Genomic DNA, 18,882 nt, shown 5'->3' with positions numbered 1-18,882 from the left:
TGTGTACAAGTTTTAATATAGTATTTTTTTTCAATAATCCCAATCACATTTCCAGGATATTAAATCTTTATGCCTGTGAGCCTTGCACTTTGAAGACAAGTGAAGACAAATTTACTTTGCAAGGAAAACATGTTTGAGGGCATAATGCTAATGCCATAGTTTCTTAGTAATGCTGTACTTCCTTTCTGCGTTGATATGAATTATTTTGTATTTCTTAACCTCTAACAAGATGATTCCCCATGTAAATTCCAACAAACTAGGTAGATCAAAGGTACCAAAACACGAAGTGGAATGCTACCCAATCCAGTTTTAAATAAAATTAACAGAAAGTAAGACTTATTAAATGTATGCAGTCTTAAAATTAAAAAAAAAAAATTCCTATTAAGTTTCACCATGCAAAAGCAACCAATACGTTAAATGAAAAAGTACTCTGCAGATTCACTCTATTGTCTAGGTCAGAAAACTTTTCTATCTGCTGGAAAAAGTAAAATACCATATTGAATATAAAATTACCTTCTGCCACTGTATTTTTGGTAACTTATTATTTTCATCTTTAAAAAAGTCCATATAGGGACACACAAGTTGTCCATCTGCTGCAACAGGTAGTCTCTGTGTAAAGATAGCTTCTGTGTTGTAACACAAGTTAGGTTCATGCTGTACAAACTTAATGGTTGTTTTAATTTTGAGGCAATAAGTTGCATTCCTAAAATCAATCAAAATAGGTGAATTCAGCACAATTAAAGATGTTTCTGTCCTTACCTATTGCAGGCACACAGAACACATGTTTGCAACATATCGATTCCTTTCTTACCTCACGGTGCAAAAGTAATACCCCGAATCCTCCACCATGGCAGGAACAAACCAAAGTTCATCTTTGTGCTGATGAATCCTGGCACCTACATCCATAGATATAGGTGTCTTGCTGTCATTTTTATACCAAATTATAGGGCCTTTCTTTTCATTTGGGTTAAGAAAACAGGAACGAACATCAATTTCATATGCAGATGAAACTAAGATTACTCGTTCTGTCCGTTCCTCACATATGTCTTGAAAAGGGAAAAAGAGAAAGCAACGTCTGTGAGAAATTCGTCCATGTTTCTTCATGCAATATTGACATTTAAACGCATCAATTATAAAATGCATCAATTCATATTACATAGGAGTTTTAACAGCTTTATAATGAAAGGCATGATCTTGGAAGACTGAAAGATTTATATTCAAATCCAGTCATGCCACTTACTATCTGTGTGCCCTTGGGAAAGTTATTTAACCTCTCTTATCCCCTCTTTATTCATCTAAAGATTGGTGCTAATATAGCAGGAGACAGATCTGCTTCAGTACAAAATGGACTAGATTTGCCCTGTCACCTGAACAACTGAAAAAATGGACCAAGTATATGAAATATTCAAGACATGGGACATCAAGGAACAAAGGACAGAAATGCCAGCAAGATGGAAAACATAGTAGGTGAGCCCTACAATTTTCCCAAGTTACTGCCTAGAGAAAGATTCTAGGTCATGACATTGCAAGGAGGAAACACAAACAAGGCCAGGGTTCTGTCTGAATGGAGAAGACAGAGCTGGAAATCCAGGTAAACCACAAGTTTGGAGGACAGAGCAGGAAAGGGATTGGAGCTGTATAGATACATAGACAGAGAGAGGGTTTTGGAGATCTGTACAGTCTCCCTCAAGGTTTCAGCTGAGTACCAATTAGTATAAGCACATAAGGAACTACCCAAGGTCAGAGTGAAGATTGCCAAAGGGATTGGAGTGAGTACCCACAGGACCACATACTGCTGTTCTCAGCAGCTGGAGTGGAAAACCTCGTGGCTCATGGAACATCAGGTAGAGAACCCAGAGGGTTTTGACCCTGTAGATGGAGCAAATTAGGCCTAAGATAAGACTTTTTCTGATCTTGACTAATAAAGCTTAAAAGCAAAACCTGAAAAGATCAACTATTTCCAAGTAACAACCCTGTAGCAGAACGGTTCAAGAACATTTTTAGTAATACGAAAACACCCAGCACCCAAAATGGTAAAATCTATAGTGTCTAGCATTCAATCAAAAATTATGGGGTGTACAAAGAAGTGGGACAATAAAATCAATGATTAGAAGAAAATTATCAGGGCACCTGGGTGGTTCAGTCAGTTAAGCGTCTGCCTTTGGCTCAGGTCATGATCTCAGGGTCCTGAGATCCAGCCCAGCATCCATCTCCCTGCTCAGCAAGGAGTCTGCTTCTCCCTCTCTCTCCATCCCTCCCCTCACTTGTGCTCATGCTCTCTCTCTCTCTCTCTCAAATATATAAATAAAATCTTTCAAAAAAAAAAAAAAGATGAAAGTAATCAATCAAAACTGACCCGGAAATGATACAGATCACAGAATTAATAGATTAAAATAGTTATTGCCACTGTGTTCCATTTCTTCAAGATATTAGATCAAACATGTTGAGACATAAAAAAGATTTTTTTAAAACTTGAATTTCTAGTGATGGAAACTATAAAGTTGACTTGAAAAATACACAGGATATGATTAATGGCAGATTTGACACTACAGAAAAAAAGATGACTGAACCTCAAGCCATAGCATTATTAAATCTCCTTTAAAGTAACTGAATGTTTAAAGTAAAAATTTAAAAAGTATTGTGAGATTTATAATATATAAAGAAATAAAACATAGGAACAATCTGACAAAGCTCAAGAAGGGAGAAGTGGATGTGTGTTGTTCTAAGTTTTCTATAGTATATGTGAAATAGTATAGTATCACTTGAAAGTAGACAGCAGTAAGTTAAAGATGGATACCATAAGCCTGAGAGCAGTTATTTTAAAAAAGACAAGCTATTAGCATAAACCAGACAAAGGACAGAAAGTGAATTATGATATATGGATGGCAAAAAAGCACATGAAAAGAAGTTCATTATCATTAGCAAGAAATGGAAATTAAAATTACAAACAGCTATTACTCCTTTAGGTATTAAAATCAAAAAGGTGGACAATATCAGGTGTTGGTGAGATGTGGAAATTTCATTTACTGCTGGTGACCATATAAAATGGTACAACTGCTTGGAAGACACTTTAGTAGGTTCTTAAAAAGTTTCACATAAGCCTACCATATGACCCAGCCATCCCCCTCTCAGGTATTGACCTAAGAGGAATGAAAATATATGTCCACTCAAAGACCTGAGTGCTAACTTTCATAGCACCTTTACTCTGAATAGTCAAGAACCAGAAATAGCTGAAATGTCCATCAAATGTGAGTGGATAAATGAATGGTGATAATACCCATATAATAGACAACTACCATGTAATAAAATAATATCTATCCATTTATACAATATGAACAGATCTCAAAATAATTATGCTGACAGAAAAAAGCCAGACTAAAAAAAAATAAATAAATAAACAAAAAAGCTAAAAACGAAAACAAAGAAACTGGATGGAGACATCCAGATGTCTCTGGATGGTTCTCAGCTGTGGGTTCCTAATGGCTGCACTTAACACCTCTTCTGAATGAAAGCCAGGATCTCCCATCACACTCCTCAATCGGCAACAAAGTTGGAGAAGGCCTGGCCTTGACATTGGAGACCTGGATCTTAGCTGCTGCTCTGACACTAGCTATGTGAGCTTGGGCTCTTAGCCTCACTGTGCCTCAATTTCCCAAACCACGAGTGAAAGAATGTATAGTACAGTTCTGTGATTAGGAGGCTCTCTGTTCTGGGATTCAACAGAAACAGGTGAGGAGAAAAAACTGACTCTGTCAGGGAAGATACTTCATGTATCCTAAATAATAGGGCTTCTCAGCAGACAAGAAAATGAGGAAATGCTTAACTTACCAGCTTCCAGAGAAGAAATCAGTACAGCTGTAAAACAAACAAACCTGAGTAACAGTTTCATATTCTCCTGAAAAAGAGAGGAATGGATGTGAAACAGTAATTAAAATGTTACTATTCCAGAAAAATCTCTAAAACCATATAAACTAACTCCCACCTGCTTCCACCCTCATCCTCAAGTCATGATGATGGGTTATTAGTCTCCCTGCCTCAATGTGATCTTGCTTCTGGACCTACCTCACAGCAGGAGGACTGCATTCCTTAAATATCCTGTTATTCTGACATTTTATTCACATAAACCGGCCTTCCCCTGAGTTCGCTCAAATTAACTGCATTATTATATTTACTTCTAAACTATATTTAGATTATTAAAGTAAGAAGTCTGGCAACCCGGCTTATTAGCTCTTTCTGTAACTGTGTGAGTGTGTGTTTTAAGGCTCCATGATAGAGAAGCAGAAAATAAAGGGTTAAAATATTTCCCAGTGGCCGGTTCCAGGCCAATCAACTGCTGGTGTTAGTTATCTGAAACAATATAAAGATACCAGGAAACTGAGTGAACAGTGCCAGCGGTTAGTTCAGGCAATTACAAGATCGGACTTGTTTGATTACTAAGTATGGGAGAAGAAGCGGAAGGTGCCGGGGTGAGTTTTATACAGATTGTATCTCAAGATGTAATTCTGAATTAATTGTGGGAAAATGCTGATTCATACAAGTCCAAGGCTAATGGCCTGCCACCGCAGGGCAGTGTGGTGTTAGACACAATGGCTCCCTGGGCCTCAGTTCCCTCATATGTACCAGTGAGGGGGCAGTCAGATCATCACTGAGCCATTCCCACTCCGATAGTGGAACACGGAAGCCAAACCCCCTGGGTCCAGGTTTTGCTTCGCCTGCCCCAGAACTGTTCTGAGAAAAACCAGGGAAGAGAGCAGCCCCTTCCTCTCAACAGGGGACTTTCTGAATCCCTATAAGTCCCCAGAACCTTAGGGCAAGGGGGTCAGCTCTGGGCTATGAGATGGGGTTGAATCATATGTCCAAGGACGGACCGTGAAAGTGAGGGATGTAAAGATGCACCCGAGACTAAACAAACCACGCTCCTGACAAAAATTACCATAATCCCCACTAGGCCCCCCACACAACACAGAAATTTCAAGGATGATCCCAAACCTGACTAGACTTGCACTGCCAATAGTTGAAAGGCTGGCCAAGTGAGGAAGTCTCCCAACAGCATCTGTATTGTGCTATTTGAAGGCAGAGTGCTAGAGCCAGAAACAAACAAAAAAATAATAATAATAATAATAATTAATGAAATAAAAAAAATAAAGCAAGAAGCTACTCTTCAAGATGGCCACCATTTAGGCATAAGCCCCATGTGATCACAGTTGTGTCCCACACACCCCCTTCTTCCCACATCCTTCTGTCCTCTGGTCAAAGCTTCCATTCCCCATTTGACGAGACAGGGATGACAGGAGCAGTATTTGTGGCTGACAGCTGCTGAAAGCAAAATGGTTGTCACATGTGAGGGGCACTGAACCATCGGGCAAATGGTCACCCTCAAATGTAAGCTATCATAACCACCCCCGTGCTGATAAGCTATCATAACAGAAGCTTTGGTGAAGTGTTTCCAGTTATCCATTCATCCCTTCATTGGGTCACTGCTGAATTCAGCAATTGTATGCTGGATATCTACTGCACGCCTGCAGCTACACATGGCCCTGGGAACACACAGGAATAACAACCAGGGTCTGGGTCAAGGAGCTCATCAGCCAGCGCGGAAAGCAGGCAGGGCCACAGAGTTAGCCAATGATGCAGAGGTGTCTTTGGGGACAGCAACGCCCAGGGCCCTAACTCAGCCTGGAGGAGGGTTCCTGGAAGGGGTTACCTGAACCTCAGGAGGTGGTGGGAAGCACATCTACTTCTGGAGCATAAACCAAAGGTGGGAAGCCAAGAAGCAAAGCTGGGGAGGCTGACAGTGCCCAGAACACAGAGCCCAAGGACAGCTTGGAGTTGGGGCTGCAAGTCACAGATGGCAAAAAAGAGACTCACTTAAGGGTGTTATGCTACAGGGTGGTGTACAATCAGATTTCACAGAGATCTTGGCACCTGTGTGGAATATAAACCGGAGACGAGAGGGTAGGTGGAGAGAGCAGGCAGCCGTGAGGGGGTGTCCACATGAGAGGGGATGTGGCCTGAGCCAGCCAGCAGTGAAGGACAGACAGAAAGGGGGTGGATCTGAGAACTGCTCAGAGGCCTGTGAAAGGAGGGGTGACGGAGCGGGTCTGGGATGCACCAACCCTGATTCCCTCAGGTGGGGACCAGTGAGGGCTGGGCCAGGTAGGAGGGACAGGTTCCAGAATGCACAGACAGCCCAAAGAGAGGCCCAAAGGATGTCGCTCACAGCACCACTGGGCCTGGGTCTGTTGGGGCTAGCCAGCAGTGTCGCCTCCAACAGAAACGGAGACTCCGAGTGTCAGCTGAAAGCTGAGTGACATGGACACAGGGCCCGGCATGTGCTGGAACTGGACAGCACACAGTGCGCTGGGAGCCATCAGCACACCGGTCATAACCTTAGTGATCGGTAAGTGATCCCGGAAAGTGGGTGAGCAGTGGCCCTCGGTGGGGTCACAGACCCCTTCAGAACTCAGATAAAACCACAGAGTTGTCCCAGAGGAACGTGGGCGGACAAACAGAACGTTCTATGCACCTTGAGAGACACGCCGGGATCACCTGAAGCTGAGGCTGGAGACTCCAGCCCTCTATGGGAAACGGCCCGCAGGCCCCCTGGTGGGGGAAGCAACCGTTACCTTGGAGATGGCTCTTCCTTGTGTGAAGTGGTCCTGCTTCTCAGCACGGAGTCAGCATCCTCGAGGGGCGACTCTACCTGGGGAAGGAAGCACGCACACCAGTGTGAGCTGCAGTAAGGGAGCTTCTAGGCACCGACCGCTGCCCAGACCTTGAGAAGCGTCTAAAACCAACCAAAACAAACTGACAAAAATGAGTCAGCATGTTTAAAGGGCACCACGCTCCACAGTCCTCTCTGAGACAACGGTTTCAGAAAATTGAGGGGCGGGGGGTGAGGAATACCCAGAGGTCGACAACCACCACCTCTCCTGGAATAACCGCACGAAACCTGGCACTTAGCTGGCCCAGGCAGGCAGAAGGGTGGCACCACCTGTGGGCACCTCACCACTTTATGCCCTGGGAGAACAGAGCTCAGAGAATGAACCAGATGCCAGGGAGAACATGAACAGGCCCTTTTTAAGGGCAGGCACACTGTGCGTCCTCAGGCTTCCTTCTAGCAAGCTTGTCGACACACCTGCATTCCCAATGACAGAATCTGAAAGAACTTCCCGAAAAGCTGAACCGTGATGTGCCCTATAGGCATTCCACCATCCATTCCCTGGTTTTTACGGTTTACTTGGGATATTTCGGAGTCTGGTATTTGCTTCAGGTCTGACTGATCTCCTCAGGCCTTTGCAACACTGGTCAGGCTGAAGCATAAGGCCTTTTCATGTCCAATCCATAAAACAGCCTGACTGATGCAACACCAAACACTCCGCTTAGATTAAAATGGACTAAACAGCACCTGACATTCATGTTAGGTTTACAGGAAGGTACACAGCATCACATTAAGGGGTCAGAGGCACAGAGACTTATCCACATCAATTGAAACACAAAATCAAAGGCTCCCTGATCTTCCCATCCTCTGTCTGAAGCACAGTGCCCTCCCCACCTCCATCAGTGTGGCCCAGAAATGAGCACAGCGTGGGGGGACCCATAGGGAGAGTGTCAGAGAAATGAACAGGGTGAGGACGAGGAGAAGGATGGGCAAGAGGAATGAATGGATTTGGAAAGTCCAGGAAACCTCTTGCAGACTTGACTTCCCAAGTCCCCCAAACCACTTCACTTCCCTTCTTCCTCTTTGCCCCAAAAGTCTCTAAAAGAACTTTTATAGTCACTGTCTCTTCTCCCATCCTCTACTATTGGTTCATGGCTTCTGCTCCTTGCCATCTGCCACTCTCCCTCCGTGGTGTCTCCACAGGGCTCCCCAGGCCTGTCACTTGGTTCTAATCTTCCCAGTCCGCCTGCTTCTTCTGTGACTTCCCACCAGCTCTGAGCCAATTCTGATGTGAGGCTTCTCCCAGGGGCCCCAGTAGACGCCCCCCCTCCTCCACAGCCAGGAACACCAAGTCGCATAGGTTCCACCTGACCCAGGGCACCTGGTGCCTCATACCTCTGGCTCTGGGACCCAGGGCTCCCCTGGTGGCTGCCCTTCCCTACCTGGGCTAGGAGAGAAAGGTACAGAGAAGACTGTCTCCCTCTCCCATACTCCTGTGAAGAGGGCCCCATCCTACTCATCTTGCATTGTGGTAAGAGCTCAGGAAGGAAGCGAGGAAGGGAGGGAGGGAGAGAAAGAATCATCTACCCAACGTCTTCACATTAGACTACACAGGGAGGAAAACCTGGCCTCGAATCAAGGGGGAGAAAGGTTGGAATACAGGTACTGAGTGTGAGTCAGAGAAGAGAAATGCCAGGGGAAGCATTATGAGGCTGGGAACCACACTGGAAAGGGAAGATTACTACTTCAGGGTGACACAAAAGACACAAAGGCTGCACAGCCAGGAAGCCAGGGAGGACGCTGAGGGAGAGCAGAAGGAGCAGGACCAGACACTGGGCATAATTCCCTCCAGACGGGATACTGGCTAAGTCAACCTCCCTTGTCCAGAGGCAACTGGGCAAAACCTGCTGTGATTTTTGAAATCAGTTTACAAATAAAACTCAAAATATATTTTTAGAAAGTACTGACAATAAAAAAATCACAGATCTATTCTATTGTGTTATTTATTGTTCAGAGGAATTTTCCACATAAAATAAAAGGATGAAGGGAGAGAGAAGGATTAATGCTCCCAATAAATTAACACACAGCTCCTTTCCTACCCTTACAGGCAGTGACATCTGTATTACACATGAAACTTTCCACCCTGCCTACCATCCCCTCCACAGCTGATTCCAGCAGGAGTGCAGAGGTCTGGGGGGGGGGTGGGGGGGCACACCGAGGTACTGACACTGGACCAGGCCCCAGCATGACAGGGGGCCCTGGCTGGTCACTCCGCCGCCCCCAGCAGCCTGGTCCATTCCCATGCAGGTAGGAAAACAGGAAGCAGAGTTTTCTATGACCATCACGCAAAAAAGCGATCCATCATGAACTTCCGGAGTACAGTTCTCCTCACTCTTTGTGATCATAATGTACTTGGAAACCGGTACACACCACGGCTCTGTGGCACACGGCAGATATGTGCGAAGCCTCTTGTTTGTTAGAGAGAAAAGTGGAAATGAGACCAGAGCATGGCCGACTCCAGCAGGCACTCAACTACAGAAGCAGAGATGGGATGTAAGGGTTAACTATGAGCAGGCCCCCAACAGAAGATCCGCTCATCTCCCAGCGCCGTCCTGTCTGTCTGCGAGGAACTCCATACCCTGCACAGATGCAGTGAAAGTGACAGCTGGGGGATGGAGAGACAGCCGCCAGAACCCATGAGGCTTCCACAAGGCCCAGGGGCTCCGGTGCAGAGGGAAGGGGTGCCTTCCTCTATTAATGCCTTCTTATTCCTGAAGAATTTTCCCACAACCTTGAGGAATTTCCTTCTTATTCCTGAGGAATTCCCCCACATTGTGTGTCTTGCCTGCCAGGCCAGAAGCCAGGCACAGGACAGAGGTGGCACACATCAGACACACCCCAGACCTCATGAAGACACATGCCCCTGTGGGTCCACCTCTGGGAGGGGGGTGGCAGGCACAAGGTTCTGGAAGCAGGCTGCGCTGTCCCACACAGCATTTACATGGACGAGTCCCCCACGTGGCTTGTGCTCTTCCTGTCCACGTCAGCCTCCCAGCTGGACTCCCTAGATGGTCCCCCAGGTCCGTCACATATCATGAGGTGCCCTGAGAGTGCCTAGAGATAGACATCCCAGTCCTCACATCCAAATCTACCCTCCCCCCACCCGTACAGTTCGGGCCACTCAGCAGACCAGGCAGACATGGTGGCTGCGGAATCCACGGGGGAGAGACCTGTGTGTGGCTCTGCCCAGGCTGTTTGGACAAGGAATCTCCCGGGTCCCAGGTGCCTGGATTATGGCCATGCTGGTGTGCACAGGCTCCAAGGAAGCACATTCTTTTAGCCCCACAGACTCCTGGCCATGCTGAGGCCCGAGGCCAGCTGAGAAGCAGTGCAGGACCGACCCTCCAGAGTATGGGGCCTGCATGGGACCTCTCTTACTTGGCTCTAAGGGTAGTTCTGCAGGAGCCACACCTCTGTAGAAACCCAAGAAGAGAGAGATGACACCAGCAAAAGCCTCCTCCCCTTCCTCCTTCTGGAGACCTGAAGGGTCCTACATCTGAAATTTAAACAGAAACCCTACTGGTACTCCTACCAGCTCACTCCTCACACTGAGTGCCTGACAAATACATACACAGCACCGTTTAATACAACTTCCCATCCCACGCATTATTCGACATATGTATATATGGATATTTGACACAACAGAAAAATAGAGAATTGGGCTCTGACTAATTGACTGTAACTGGGAAGGGCCTGTGGACAGTCCCTGAAAGAAGCAAAGAGGAAAGCAGGTTTTTCAGCTCACAAACTGTCACAATCTCCATGTTCTGCTGAGAACCATCGTGAACACATATGGGGAATGGGGCATGGTATTAAAATCAAGTCTATAATTATGATCTTCACCTGTTACAAGGACTCAAACATCAATTACACAGTCTCCAGTTTTGTTAAGACCAAAAATGTCAGTTTTCAAGACAAGATGTATAAAGGAACTTACTCATAAAACCACAGAACCACGTGATTGTGGAAAATTCTTTAGAATTCTGGGCTTACACAAGTCCCTGTTTCTTAATCTAGAACCTGCAAATCCCCAAGAAGCTGCAGACAGCCAGGGAACTCCAAATCTAACTTCTGGGATTCTGGTTTGCCTCAAGGATTTTCTGGGCAGAGTCGTTTTTATATTAGAGAAAACACAGCTATATTCCGAAATGGAAAGAAAAATCTCCCAGAGCTAAAGTATGAGTCATCAAAGAAATGGCCCTTGAGGGAGCCACTTTAGAGAGCTAGACTGAGCATCTACTTTTCATTTCTCAAGAGGAGTCCTTTGCTGGTAAAATCTGGGAGGCACTGTCTTGCATAGACAACAATCATCTCTACCTGGTCCTAGTCATGGGAAATGGAACTATAAGGGCCACACAACGTCACACCCATGGGGCCAGACAGAGCAACCTCACCCTAACATCAAGGAGGCCCCCCAGGATGGTTCCACGCTCAAGAAAGGAAGGAGACCAAGGATGTGGACACAAAGGAGTCTGGGAGTCACCACAGTATAATAGAACCGTTTCTGTTATGCAGAGAAGAGTGACACATACCCCACCATACACAGACATCCTAAAACCCTATTATGCATTCATTCAGCATGGCTATCCCTGATTTTCCTCCAGAGAAAGAGTTCTACAGAACTATGAGTAGACAAAACCACACCCATGATGGAGGCAATAGAAACACTCATCATCCCAGAAGGTCTGAGAAACACTGAAATTTTGGCCATCTTCCTATCAGAAAATCCAAATGCGTGGCTCACAGCAGATTCATCAGGCTTATTTACTCACACAAATGAGACAAGAAAAGTTTTTTAGTCATCAAAGGCTATCATGGACAGGGATATGGAGATAAAGGGAAAATAGTCACAGAGGTTTTAGGTGTCACTAGGCTGTCCAAGTTGTTGAGCTATAACAAGGCATGAAGCCAACAGATACGGTTTCACGTGGGTTTTAACAGAAAAGGGAAGAATAAGGCACAGAGGGACAGGATTACCATCAGCAGAGGGCTACGGACAGGAATGGCCAGACCAGGGCCTCTTGATGGCTGGACTGAATTTTCACACAGTGTGCATTTCTCCACAATGAACCTGTGCTCCTGGACTACAGCAACCAGACCCAGCAATGGGAAAGGCTCTGCTCTCCCAGCCCTTGTCTCCTCTCGAGTGATCTGCCTGACCCTGTTAGCTCTCCTGCACAGCTCCCATTCCACTTGCCAAAGGTTCCATACCTGAATCCTGCCTCCCAGGACTTGTCCCCAAGCACTGCCCAGCAGCCCACCACAATAGTTCTGTTTCTCAAAGTGAGTGTTACAGGTAATCACAGGGGACTAGACATTCTCTACATGAATTTTTCTTTGTCTTCACTCCTCTTGGTTTGTTTGTTTTTTGTTTTTTTTTTTTTACCAAGATATAATATGCATACAGGGAAACACATAGTAAGTCTTAAGTGTAGAATCCCATTAACTGTGACAACTGTATACCCCGGGAATACAGTATACCTGTGTAGAATTCCATTAACTGTGACAGCTATATACCCCAGGAATACAGTATACTCACGTAGAATTCCATTAACCATGACAACTGTATACCCAGAAATACGGTATACCCGTGTAGAATTCCATTAACCGAGGCAACTGTATACCCCGGGCATACGGTACACCTGTGTAGAATTCCATTAACTGTAACAACTGTATACCCCAGGAGTACTCCATCAAGATACAGACCATTTCTATCCTCCCCCAAAGTTCCTTTGTGTCCCTTACTAGCCACATTTCACAGCATATGGCCCCACCATCCTGATTTCATCACCACCAATAGGACCCCATAACTATCAACATGAATCACTCTGGATGGCTGGCTTCCACCCCATCTGCACCCTGCTATGTTAGGGTGCAAAGTGACATTAGGGCTTTAATCACTTACTACCAAGTGATGATGAGGAGCAAACCCTTGGTTCTCAAAGAGGCTGGTATGGCTGCTAAGGGAACACTTTTGAAAGTACGGAGAAGGGGACACTTTGGGTGATCACAACAAAGCACCAAGTGGTAGAGTCACTTCCAGAACAACACAGGGCAGTTCTGCAAAGTAAAGACTGTCTCTTGTCCTGCATGACCTCCAAGCCATGCACATCATTTACCATTTGGAGAGCCGAGCGCCTAATTCTACCCTACACTTACATAGAATATACATTGTTGGCACACGTTTCAGACATACTGAATTTTCCAGGAATGTGATTACTGTGAAAACAGAGAGGAGACTAGCTTTGACTACCATATAGACCTTAGACCTTGAGCAAAAGTCACTCATCATTCAGGGGTACCTGGATCCCCACTAGGATGCCTTTGTTCTGGACCACACTTGGAGCCATCCCCTGCAACCCTATAGTCTAGTCTCCATAATACATTAAGTGGCTTTGCTGGGTTCTAGTTTGGCTCTGCCCAACCACCCATCCACACAGTGGTTCTTTACATCTAGCTATTATACTAACTAGTTGGAAATTCCATTATGGGTAAGTTTTCTTATATCGTTTCATAATTGTAAATATTTGCATTAAAGGGGGTAAGGGATTCTGAACTAGCTGAGAGGCACTGATCAAAGTAACAGCATGTAACTCTTGATTGATCTCAGGGTCAGGAGTCATAGGCTGTATCTGTTGGGGTCCTACACATTCTCTGGTTTGGGAAGCTGCATGTGCAGAACTCGGGGTGCACAGGCCACCTCCCCCACCTCCTACTAGCATCCTAAGTCCAGCTGAAACTCGGTTACCCAACTGCACTGACAATGGAGAATTATTTCAAAAGACAGCCTACAATTGCTCCTCCTAAATGGGGACCTGCAGGGGAAAGGTCCTACTTTTCTCCATCCCAGGAATTCTTTTACTTCTGAGCACTTTCTTTACATCTTGAAGACACAGATGGCTGTGCCCCACCAGGTCTCCCCTCTCCTACAGCCTCGGCAGGAAAGTACATCAGTGTCGTCCACACTGGCTACACATCAGAACCACCTGGGGCTTTAAAAACACCGGTGTCTGGGCGCACCCCCAGACACGCTAGTTTGTTTGCTCTGTGGTCAAGTCCTGCCATTTCTCATCAGAGCACCTCAGGCACTGCTAAGGTTCAGGCAAGGGTAGGGAACAGGCTTCCCTCTGTATTTGCAGCCACACTTGGCAACTCTGCAAATCTGTACTTCATGAAAGTTTACATGTGACATATTTCTAGACTCACTGCAGGCCCACTTCATCTCCACTCTTGGTTTTCTTTCATCCGATTTTTAACCCATGGCATCTTATAAATCCTTTCTGGAACAGACAGGAATGGAAAAAAGAAACAAAGAATCCACTACTCTGCCACGTGTATGAGATGAGGAGACAGCGCCCAGTTCAAAGGCATGCAGGTGACGAGGGACCTTCGGACACCCTAGCCCCTTTCAGCGCTTGGTGAGAGCAGTCTGGGGCCAGGGCTCCTCCAAGTATTCGAAAGCACTGAGCATGGCCCTGAAGCTGCAGTCCACTTCCTGGGGTCACAGCAGGCAAGGACAAGAGTGGAGGGAGCGAGGAACAAAGCTGCTGACAACACAGATCCTGCAAGCCAGCGTGATGACCTCAAAACCTCAAAGAAAGGAAAACACAAACCCAATTCCTGTGCACAGTAGCAATGGGGAACATCATGGGGCTGGACCACAGCCAGTGAGTCCCAGTGCCTCCTGATGCCTGCTGTCCTTCAGCTGACAAGTTCACAGTGGGTCCATATGCAGCTGATGCTCTGTACCTCCCTAACCCCTGTGCTATGGTAATTTCACTGCAACTGTCCAGCTTTGAAGCTGATCAATAAGACGTTCTGTTGACAACATCTCTACCTGTTTCCAGGTGGACGCCCATCTCCCCTGCCCCCCCCATGCGTCCCAAGCACACGCTTTCCAACATCCCCCATCCAAGTGCACAACTGGGCCCTAGAGTATATCTCAGCACCCCTGCCAATCCTCAGGAACCCAGGCGCCATGTCTGCACCCGTTACCTTCCTGCCTTCTCCCCTGGAGACACTGAATGGTGTCCTGCCTGTGGGCAGCCAGGGTGCCCACAACCCATTCAAAGAGGCAAAGTTCAAAGAACTTCCTTATGCAGAGAGACTGCAATTGTCCCGGGACTTCACAGCCATTAGAGGGCAGGGATTTGCATCTCTCCTATTCACTGCTCTATCCTCCGTACTTAGAATACGACCCAGAATAGGAGATATTGAGTAAACATTTGTTAAATAAATTAGTGAATCTAATATTGAACAGTGTGTCACCAACAGCAAAAGAATTACTCAAAAGATATTATTTAAAAAAAAATCCATAAAGAAAGCCTTGCCACATTATCCCACACAGGAAGCATAGAGCGTATTTAAAAACGGAGGTTTAATTCAGCCGTGTGAAAGTCACATGGAGAATTCAGGTCAAACATCCTTTCTGGAACCACATGGAGGCTACCCAAGGGTGGACAGGTGTAAGTCATGCTCCACACACAGTACAGTGGCAGCTAGCCAAATAAGACTGAAAATAAATAAGGGGTTCCCTATCCCTTCACTCATCAAATCCCATCCCAAAGGCCCCACGTTTTTGTCTAGCTCAAAACACAATACAGGATGTGAACATAGAATATTAAATCAGAAATTAAAAGCAGTCAAGAGAGAAAAAGGTGCCCACAGCTGCACGTAAACAGGGTGGGAAAGGGCTGCAAAGTTCCCAAGCACCCCACCCCCGCCCCAGCTTCATCCCCTGGCTCTCCTCAGTTCACCAGTAGTCATGGAGTTAGTTCCATTTGATACATTCACCTTCCACAAGCCTGGTACAAGCCAAGGTAACCCAGCCAGCACCTTCCAATGATGAATGGATCTCAGCTCATCTTTTCTCCACAGCTTCCGTAGCCAAGACATCCCTTACTTGGTTCCTAGATTGGGGAGCTAAAACCCCCAGAACATGCCCATCTGGGGAACGTCTCGAGCCAGTGGGAATCACTGAGGACAGTTGCCCCTGGGCAGGAATCTGAGCACCCTCAACAGCACAGAAGAGAAAGACCTGGTAGGTCACGGGAGCCATCATGCCAAAAGGCAGAAGACAGAAGGCATAGGTCTGGAGTCCAAAGGGCTCACTCTCCAGTCCCAGTCTCCACTCGCCAGTCCCCCAAGTTAGTGTCACCCTATGTAAAGCTCTGCTTCACTCTGCTGTGAAAGGAAAGTGATAATATCATGTCTCTCACAAGACTGCTGGGGGGATAAAAAAGAAATGTAAAGGGTCTTATTAACTGTGAAGTACTGGCCCTGCCTGCTGTGAATAAATGCCTTTTGCATGTCTGCAGCTACACCCAGCATCAGCCCTTCCCTAGGGGGCTGGGGGAGGGAGGGAGTGGCACAAGTTACCCTCCCCAACTGTGTAGACCCTTCTTCCCTAATCTTGTTGACCAGACTGACCCCTCTGAGCATAAATCCCTGAGAGGGACACTCCCAAAGCAGCTGAACTTGGCCGGATTCAAATGCCTGGAAGCAATTTACTTAAATTCCCCCACCCCCACCCCCACCCCCCCCACACACACACCCTGGAACAACCCTCCAGGACCGTCGCAAACCCCCACCCCCACCCGCCACACACCAAAGGCATTTGAACAACCCTTATTCCGGCTTCACACAGGAATACAAACAAACAACCCCCCTCCCCCCCAGATTTCCCCGCCATCACCTTCTTCCACATCAAACTAACAAGCAAGGGGGACGGAGGAAGGACGCTTTCTGCGCGGTGGGTGCAGAGGGGAAAGGTGTCAAAGCCACGGCGGGTACCCCCCCGACCCCCGCCTGCCCTGCCAGCCAGCCAGCCAGGCACACTGCAGATTCCTCCTACCTGGGCGAGCCCCCGACGGCCCCGAGCCCAGCGCGGCGGGGCGAGCGCCCCGGGAGCTGGGCGAGGGGCTCGGGAGCTCCGGGGCGCGGGCGCACGGCGGTCACATGCCGGGGTTTCTGGGGGCGCCGGCCGACCGCGCTCCCGCCCCTCCCGGCCGCTGCCGCGCGCTCCGGGTCGGCTCCCGGGTCTGGGCGCGGGCACGAGCAGGAGCAGCACCGCCCTCGCGCCCGGGAACTGCGGGGCGCGGCTCCTGCTGCGCTAAGGCTCGGGCTCCAGCTCCCGCGCGGCGGGCGGGGACGGATGCGGGCGGGCGGAGACGCCGGGGCGGGCCCGGCGGGGGAGGGAGCCTGCTGGCCCGGTGCCCCGCGCCCTACGCGAAGGAGCCTAGGAGCCAGGAAAGCCGCCCTGCCCCCCGCATCCTCGCGGGTCTGGGGCCCCCGCCCCACGCGGGGCAGTGACGGTCATCCCACAAGAAGTGACTTTTGGAGCGACTCACCTGGACGTCTTAACCTGGCTACCACCCAGCTGCGGGGTCCTGGGCATGAGTCGGGCGAATCGAGCTCCCGACCCACCAGTGGGCTTTCAGGTCCCACACTTTTCAGCCAGAGACAAGACAGTGTGGGTCAGCCACTGGAGCCTGAGGCCTGGCCCCCTCCTCACCCTGGCTTCTTACGCACTAACTTCTTGGTACCTCCGTTTCTTCTTCTGTGAAAAGGGATCGTATCAGCACCCATATCATGGGGAGGTAACATAAATTACTACTGTAAACCAGCACCCGCACAAGGATAATAGAACACAGGAGTCCCTTGCTATTTGTTATTATTTATGTGCCCAGGTGAAAAAGGAGCTTACAGGTGGTACAGTCTTGATACCAGAATTCTTGGCCAGACCAGGTAATTCTTTTCAGCTTAAGACCCACCTATTCCCATCCACTCATTTTGCACGAGAGAATCGGTACTCCGAGGAATGCAATGAATGGCCAGATGTGAACCTTGGTGCACGGAGGGAAGGAGGCTGAAGTACCAGAGTAGTTGGCTTGGGCTCTAAGCCCAACAGCTAAGGGCTTGGAAGTAGCTCTTCCCTTTCCACTCCTCTAGCAAGTGACTGGACCCTGATTTGTTTTGAGGCCCTAATGAGCCATCCTCCTCTGAGGAGACATTGAGTAGATGATGATGGCTTCCGTCCTAACAGAACTCACACCCTCCCTTCCTATATCCCTTCCAGGCTAGGCAGGCGCTGGCCCAGATAAAGAAAACAGCAGCAATAATGCATCAGTCCAAATGCTGCCTTGTGGTCTAGAATGATGATAATTTCTCTTTAAAAAAAAATTTTTTTATCTGGTTCCAGGGTTCACATCTCTTTCCTCTTGCTCCAAGGAACGGGCTCAACTCTATGGCCAGTAACATGGTATTGTGAAAATTCATCAGATGGCCCCATCTCTTTAGGATTCCTTTTTAGAGTGTGGTTTTTGAAACCTTAGGATCACCAGGAGAGAGATCTGGACCCCTGACTCCCAGATCAGTCACGTGAAACTCTCTGGGGCTGAGGCCCAAATGCCAGTGTTATTGAAACTCCCAGGTGGGGACAGCTGGGTGGCTCAGTGGGTTAAGCCTCTGCCTTTGGCTCAGGTCATGATCTCAGGGTCCCGGGATCAAGCCCCACATTGGGCTCTCTGCTCAGCAGGGAGCCTGCTTCCACACACACACACCCCCACCCCCCTCTCTGCCTACTTGGGACCTCTCTCTCTGTGTCAAATAAATAAATGCAATCTTAAAAAAAAAAAAAAAACCTCCCAGGTGATTCCAACGTGCAGCCAGTGTTGGGAACACCTGTTCTTCTAAGCCCAAGGCCCCATCGTGATGGTGATAGTTCACAAACAACTAGCATTGTTGGTGAAATAAACACATCTCACCATTTATATAGTGAAGGTTTTTAAACAGTTTACAAGTTGATAGTAAAATTGATCTGTGCAGTCATGTAGAAATTAAAATTATACTTTTCCTTGTTTTTTTCTTCGTATTCTGATGCTTCCCACCCGCCCCTAGCCCAACTATCCTGTTAGACACATGGGCCCCTAGACTCAGATAAGACAAACACCCCTCTAATATGAGGACGGGTTTTGAAGCCCTCCCCTTCTCACCTATAACCACTGTCCTATCTGGCACCTTGAATTCACCTCCTCCCTCCCTCAGCCATGCTAACCACTTTCCCTGACTCCCTCTTCCCTTTGTTTCCTAGGTAGCTCATGTGTCCACCTGTCCTGCCGCATACCAGAGCTGAAGACTCGTGAGGTGGAGATTGTCACGCC

General features: G+C 47.6%; 1 protein-coding gene across 7 annotated transcripts in view; it reads right to left on the bottom strand.

The window, feature by feature from the left end:
* Window positions 1-18,882, bottom strand: part of IL1R1 (interleukin 1 receptor type 1) — a 78,787-nt gene that overhangs the window by 17,336 nt on the left and 42,569 nt on the right. For 3 of the 7 annotated variants that reach the window (XM_047745351.1, XM_047745353.1, XM_047745352.1), the window contains 5 exons: window positions 6,627-6,703; window positions 4,990-5,081; window positions 3,829-3,895; window positions 812-1,046; window positions 514-703 (listed from right to left, as the gene is read on the bottom strand). In XM_047745351.1, coding sequence (XP_047601307.1) covers window positions 514-703; window positions 812-1,046; window positions 3,829-3,889 — 486 coding nt within the window. In that variant the 5' untranslated portion in view covers window positions 3,890-3,895; window positions 4,990-5,081; window positions 6,627-6,703. Of the gene's footprint in view, window positions 1-513; window positions 704-811; window positions 1,047-3,828; window positions 3,896-4,989; window positions 5,082-6,526; window positions 6,567-6,626; window positions 6,704-16,574; window positions 16,790-18,882 lie in introns of those variants that run through there. The other 4 variants (XR_007130049.1, XM_047745356.1, XM_047745350.1 and 1 more) reach the window with 4 other exon arrangements.

The sequence above is a fragment of the Lutra lutra genome, chromosome 9 (assembly GCF_902655055.1).
Source record: "Lutra lutra chromosome 9, mLutLut1.2, whole genome shotgun sequence".
In the NCBI taxonomy this organism is placed as follows: Eukaryota; Metazoa; Chordata; class Mammalia; order Carnivora; family Mustelidae; genus Lutra; species Lutra lutra.
This window is presented reverse-complemented; position numbering and strand designations above follow the sequence as displayed.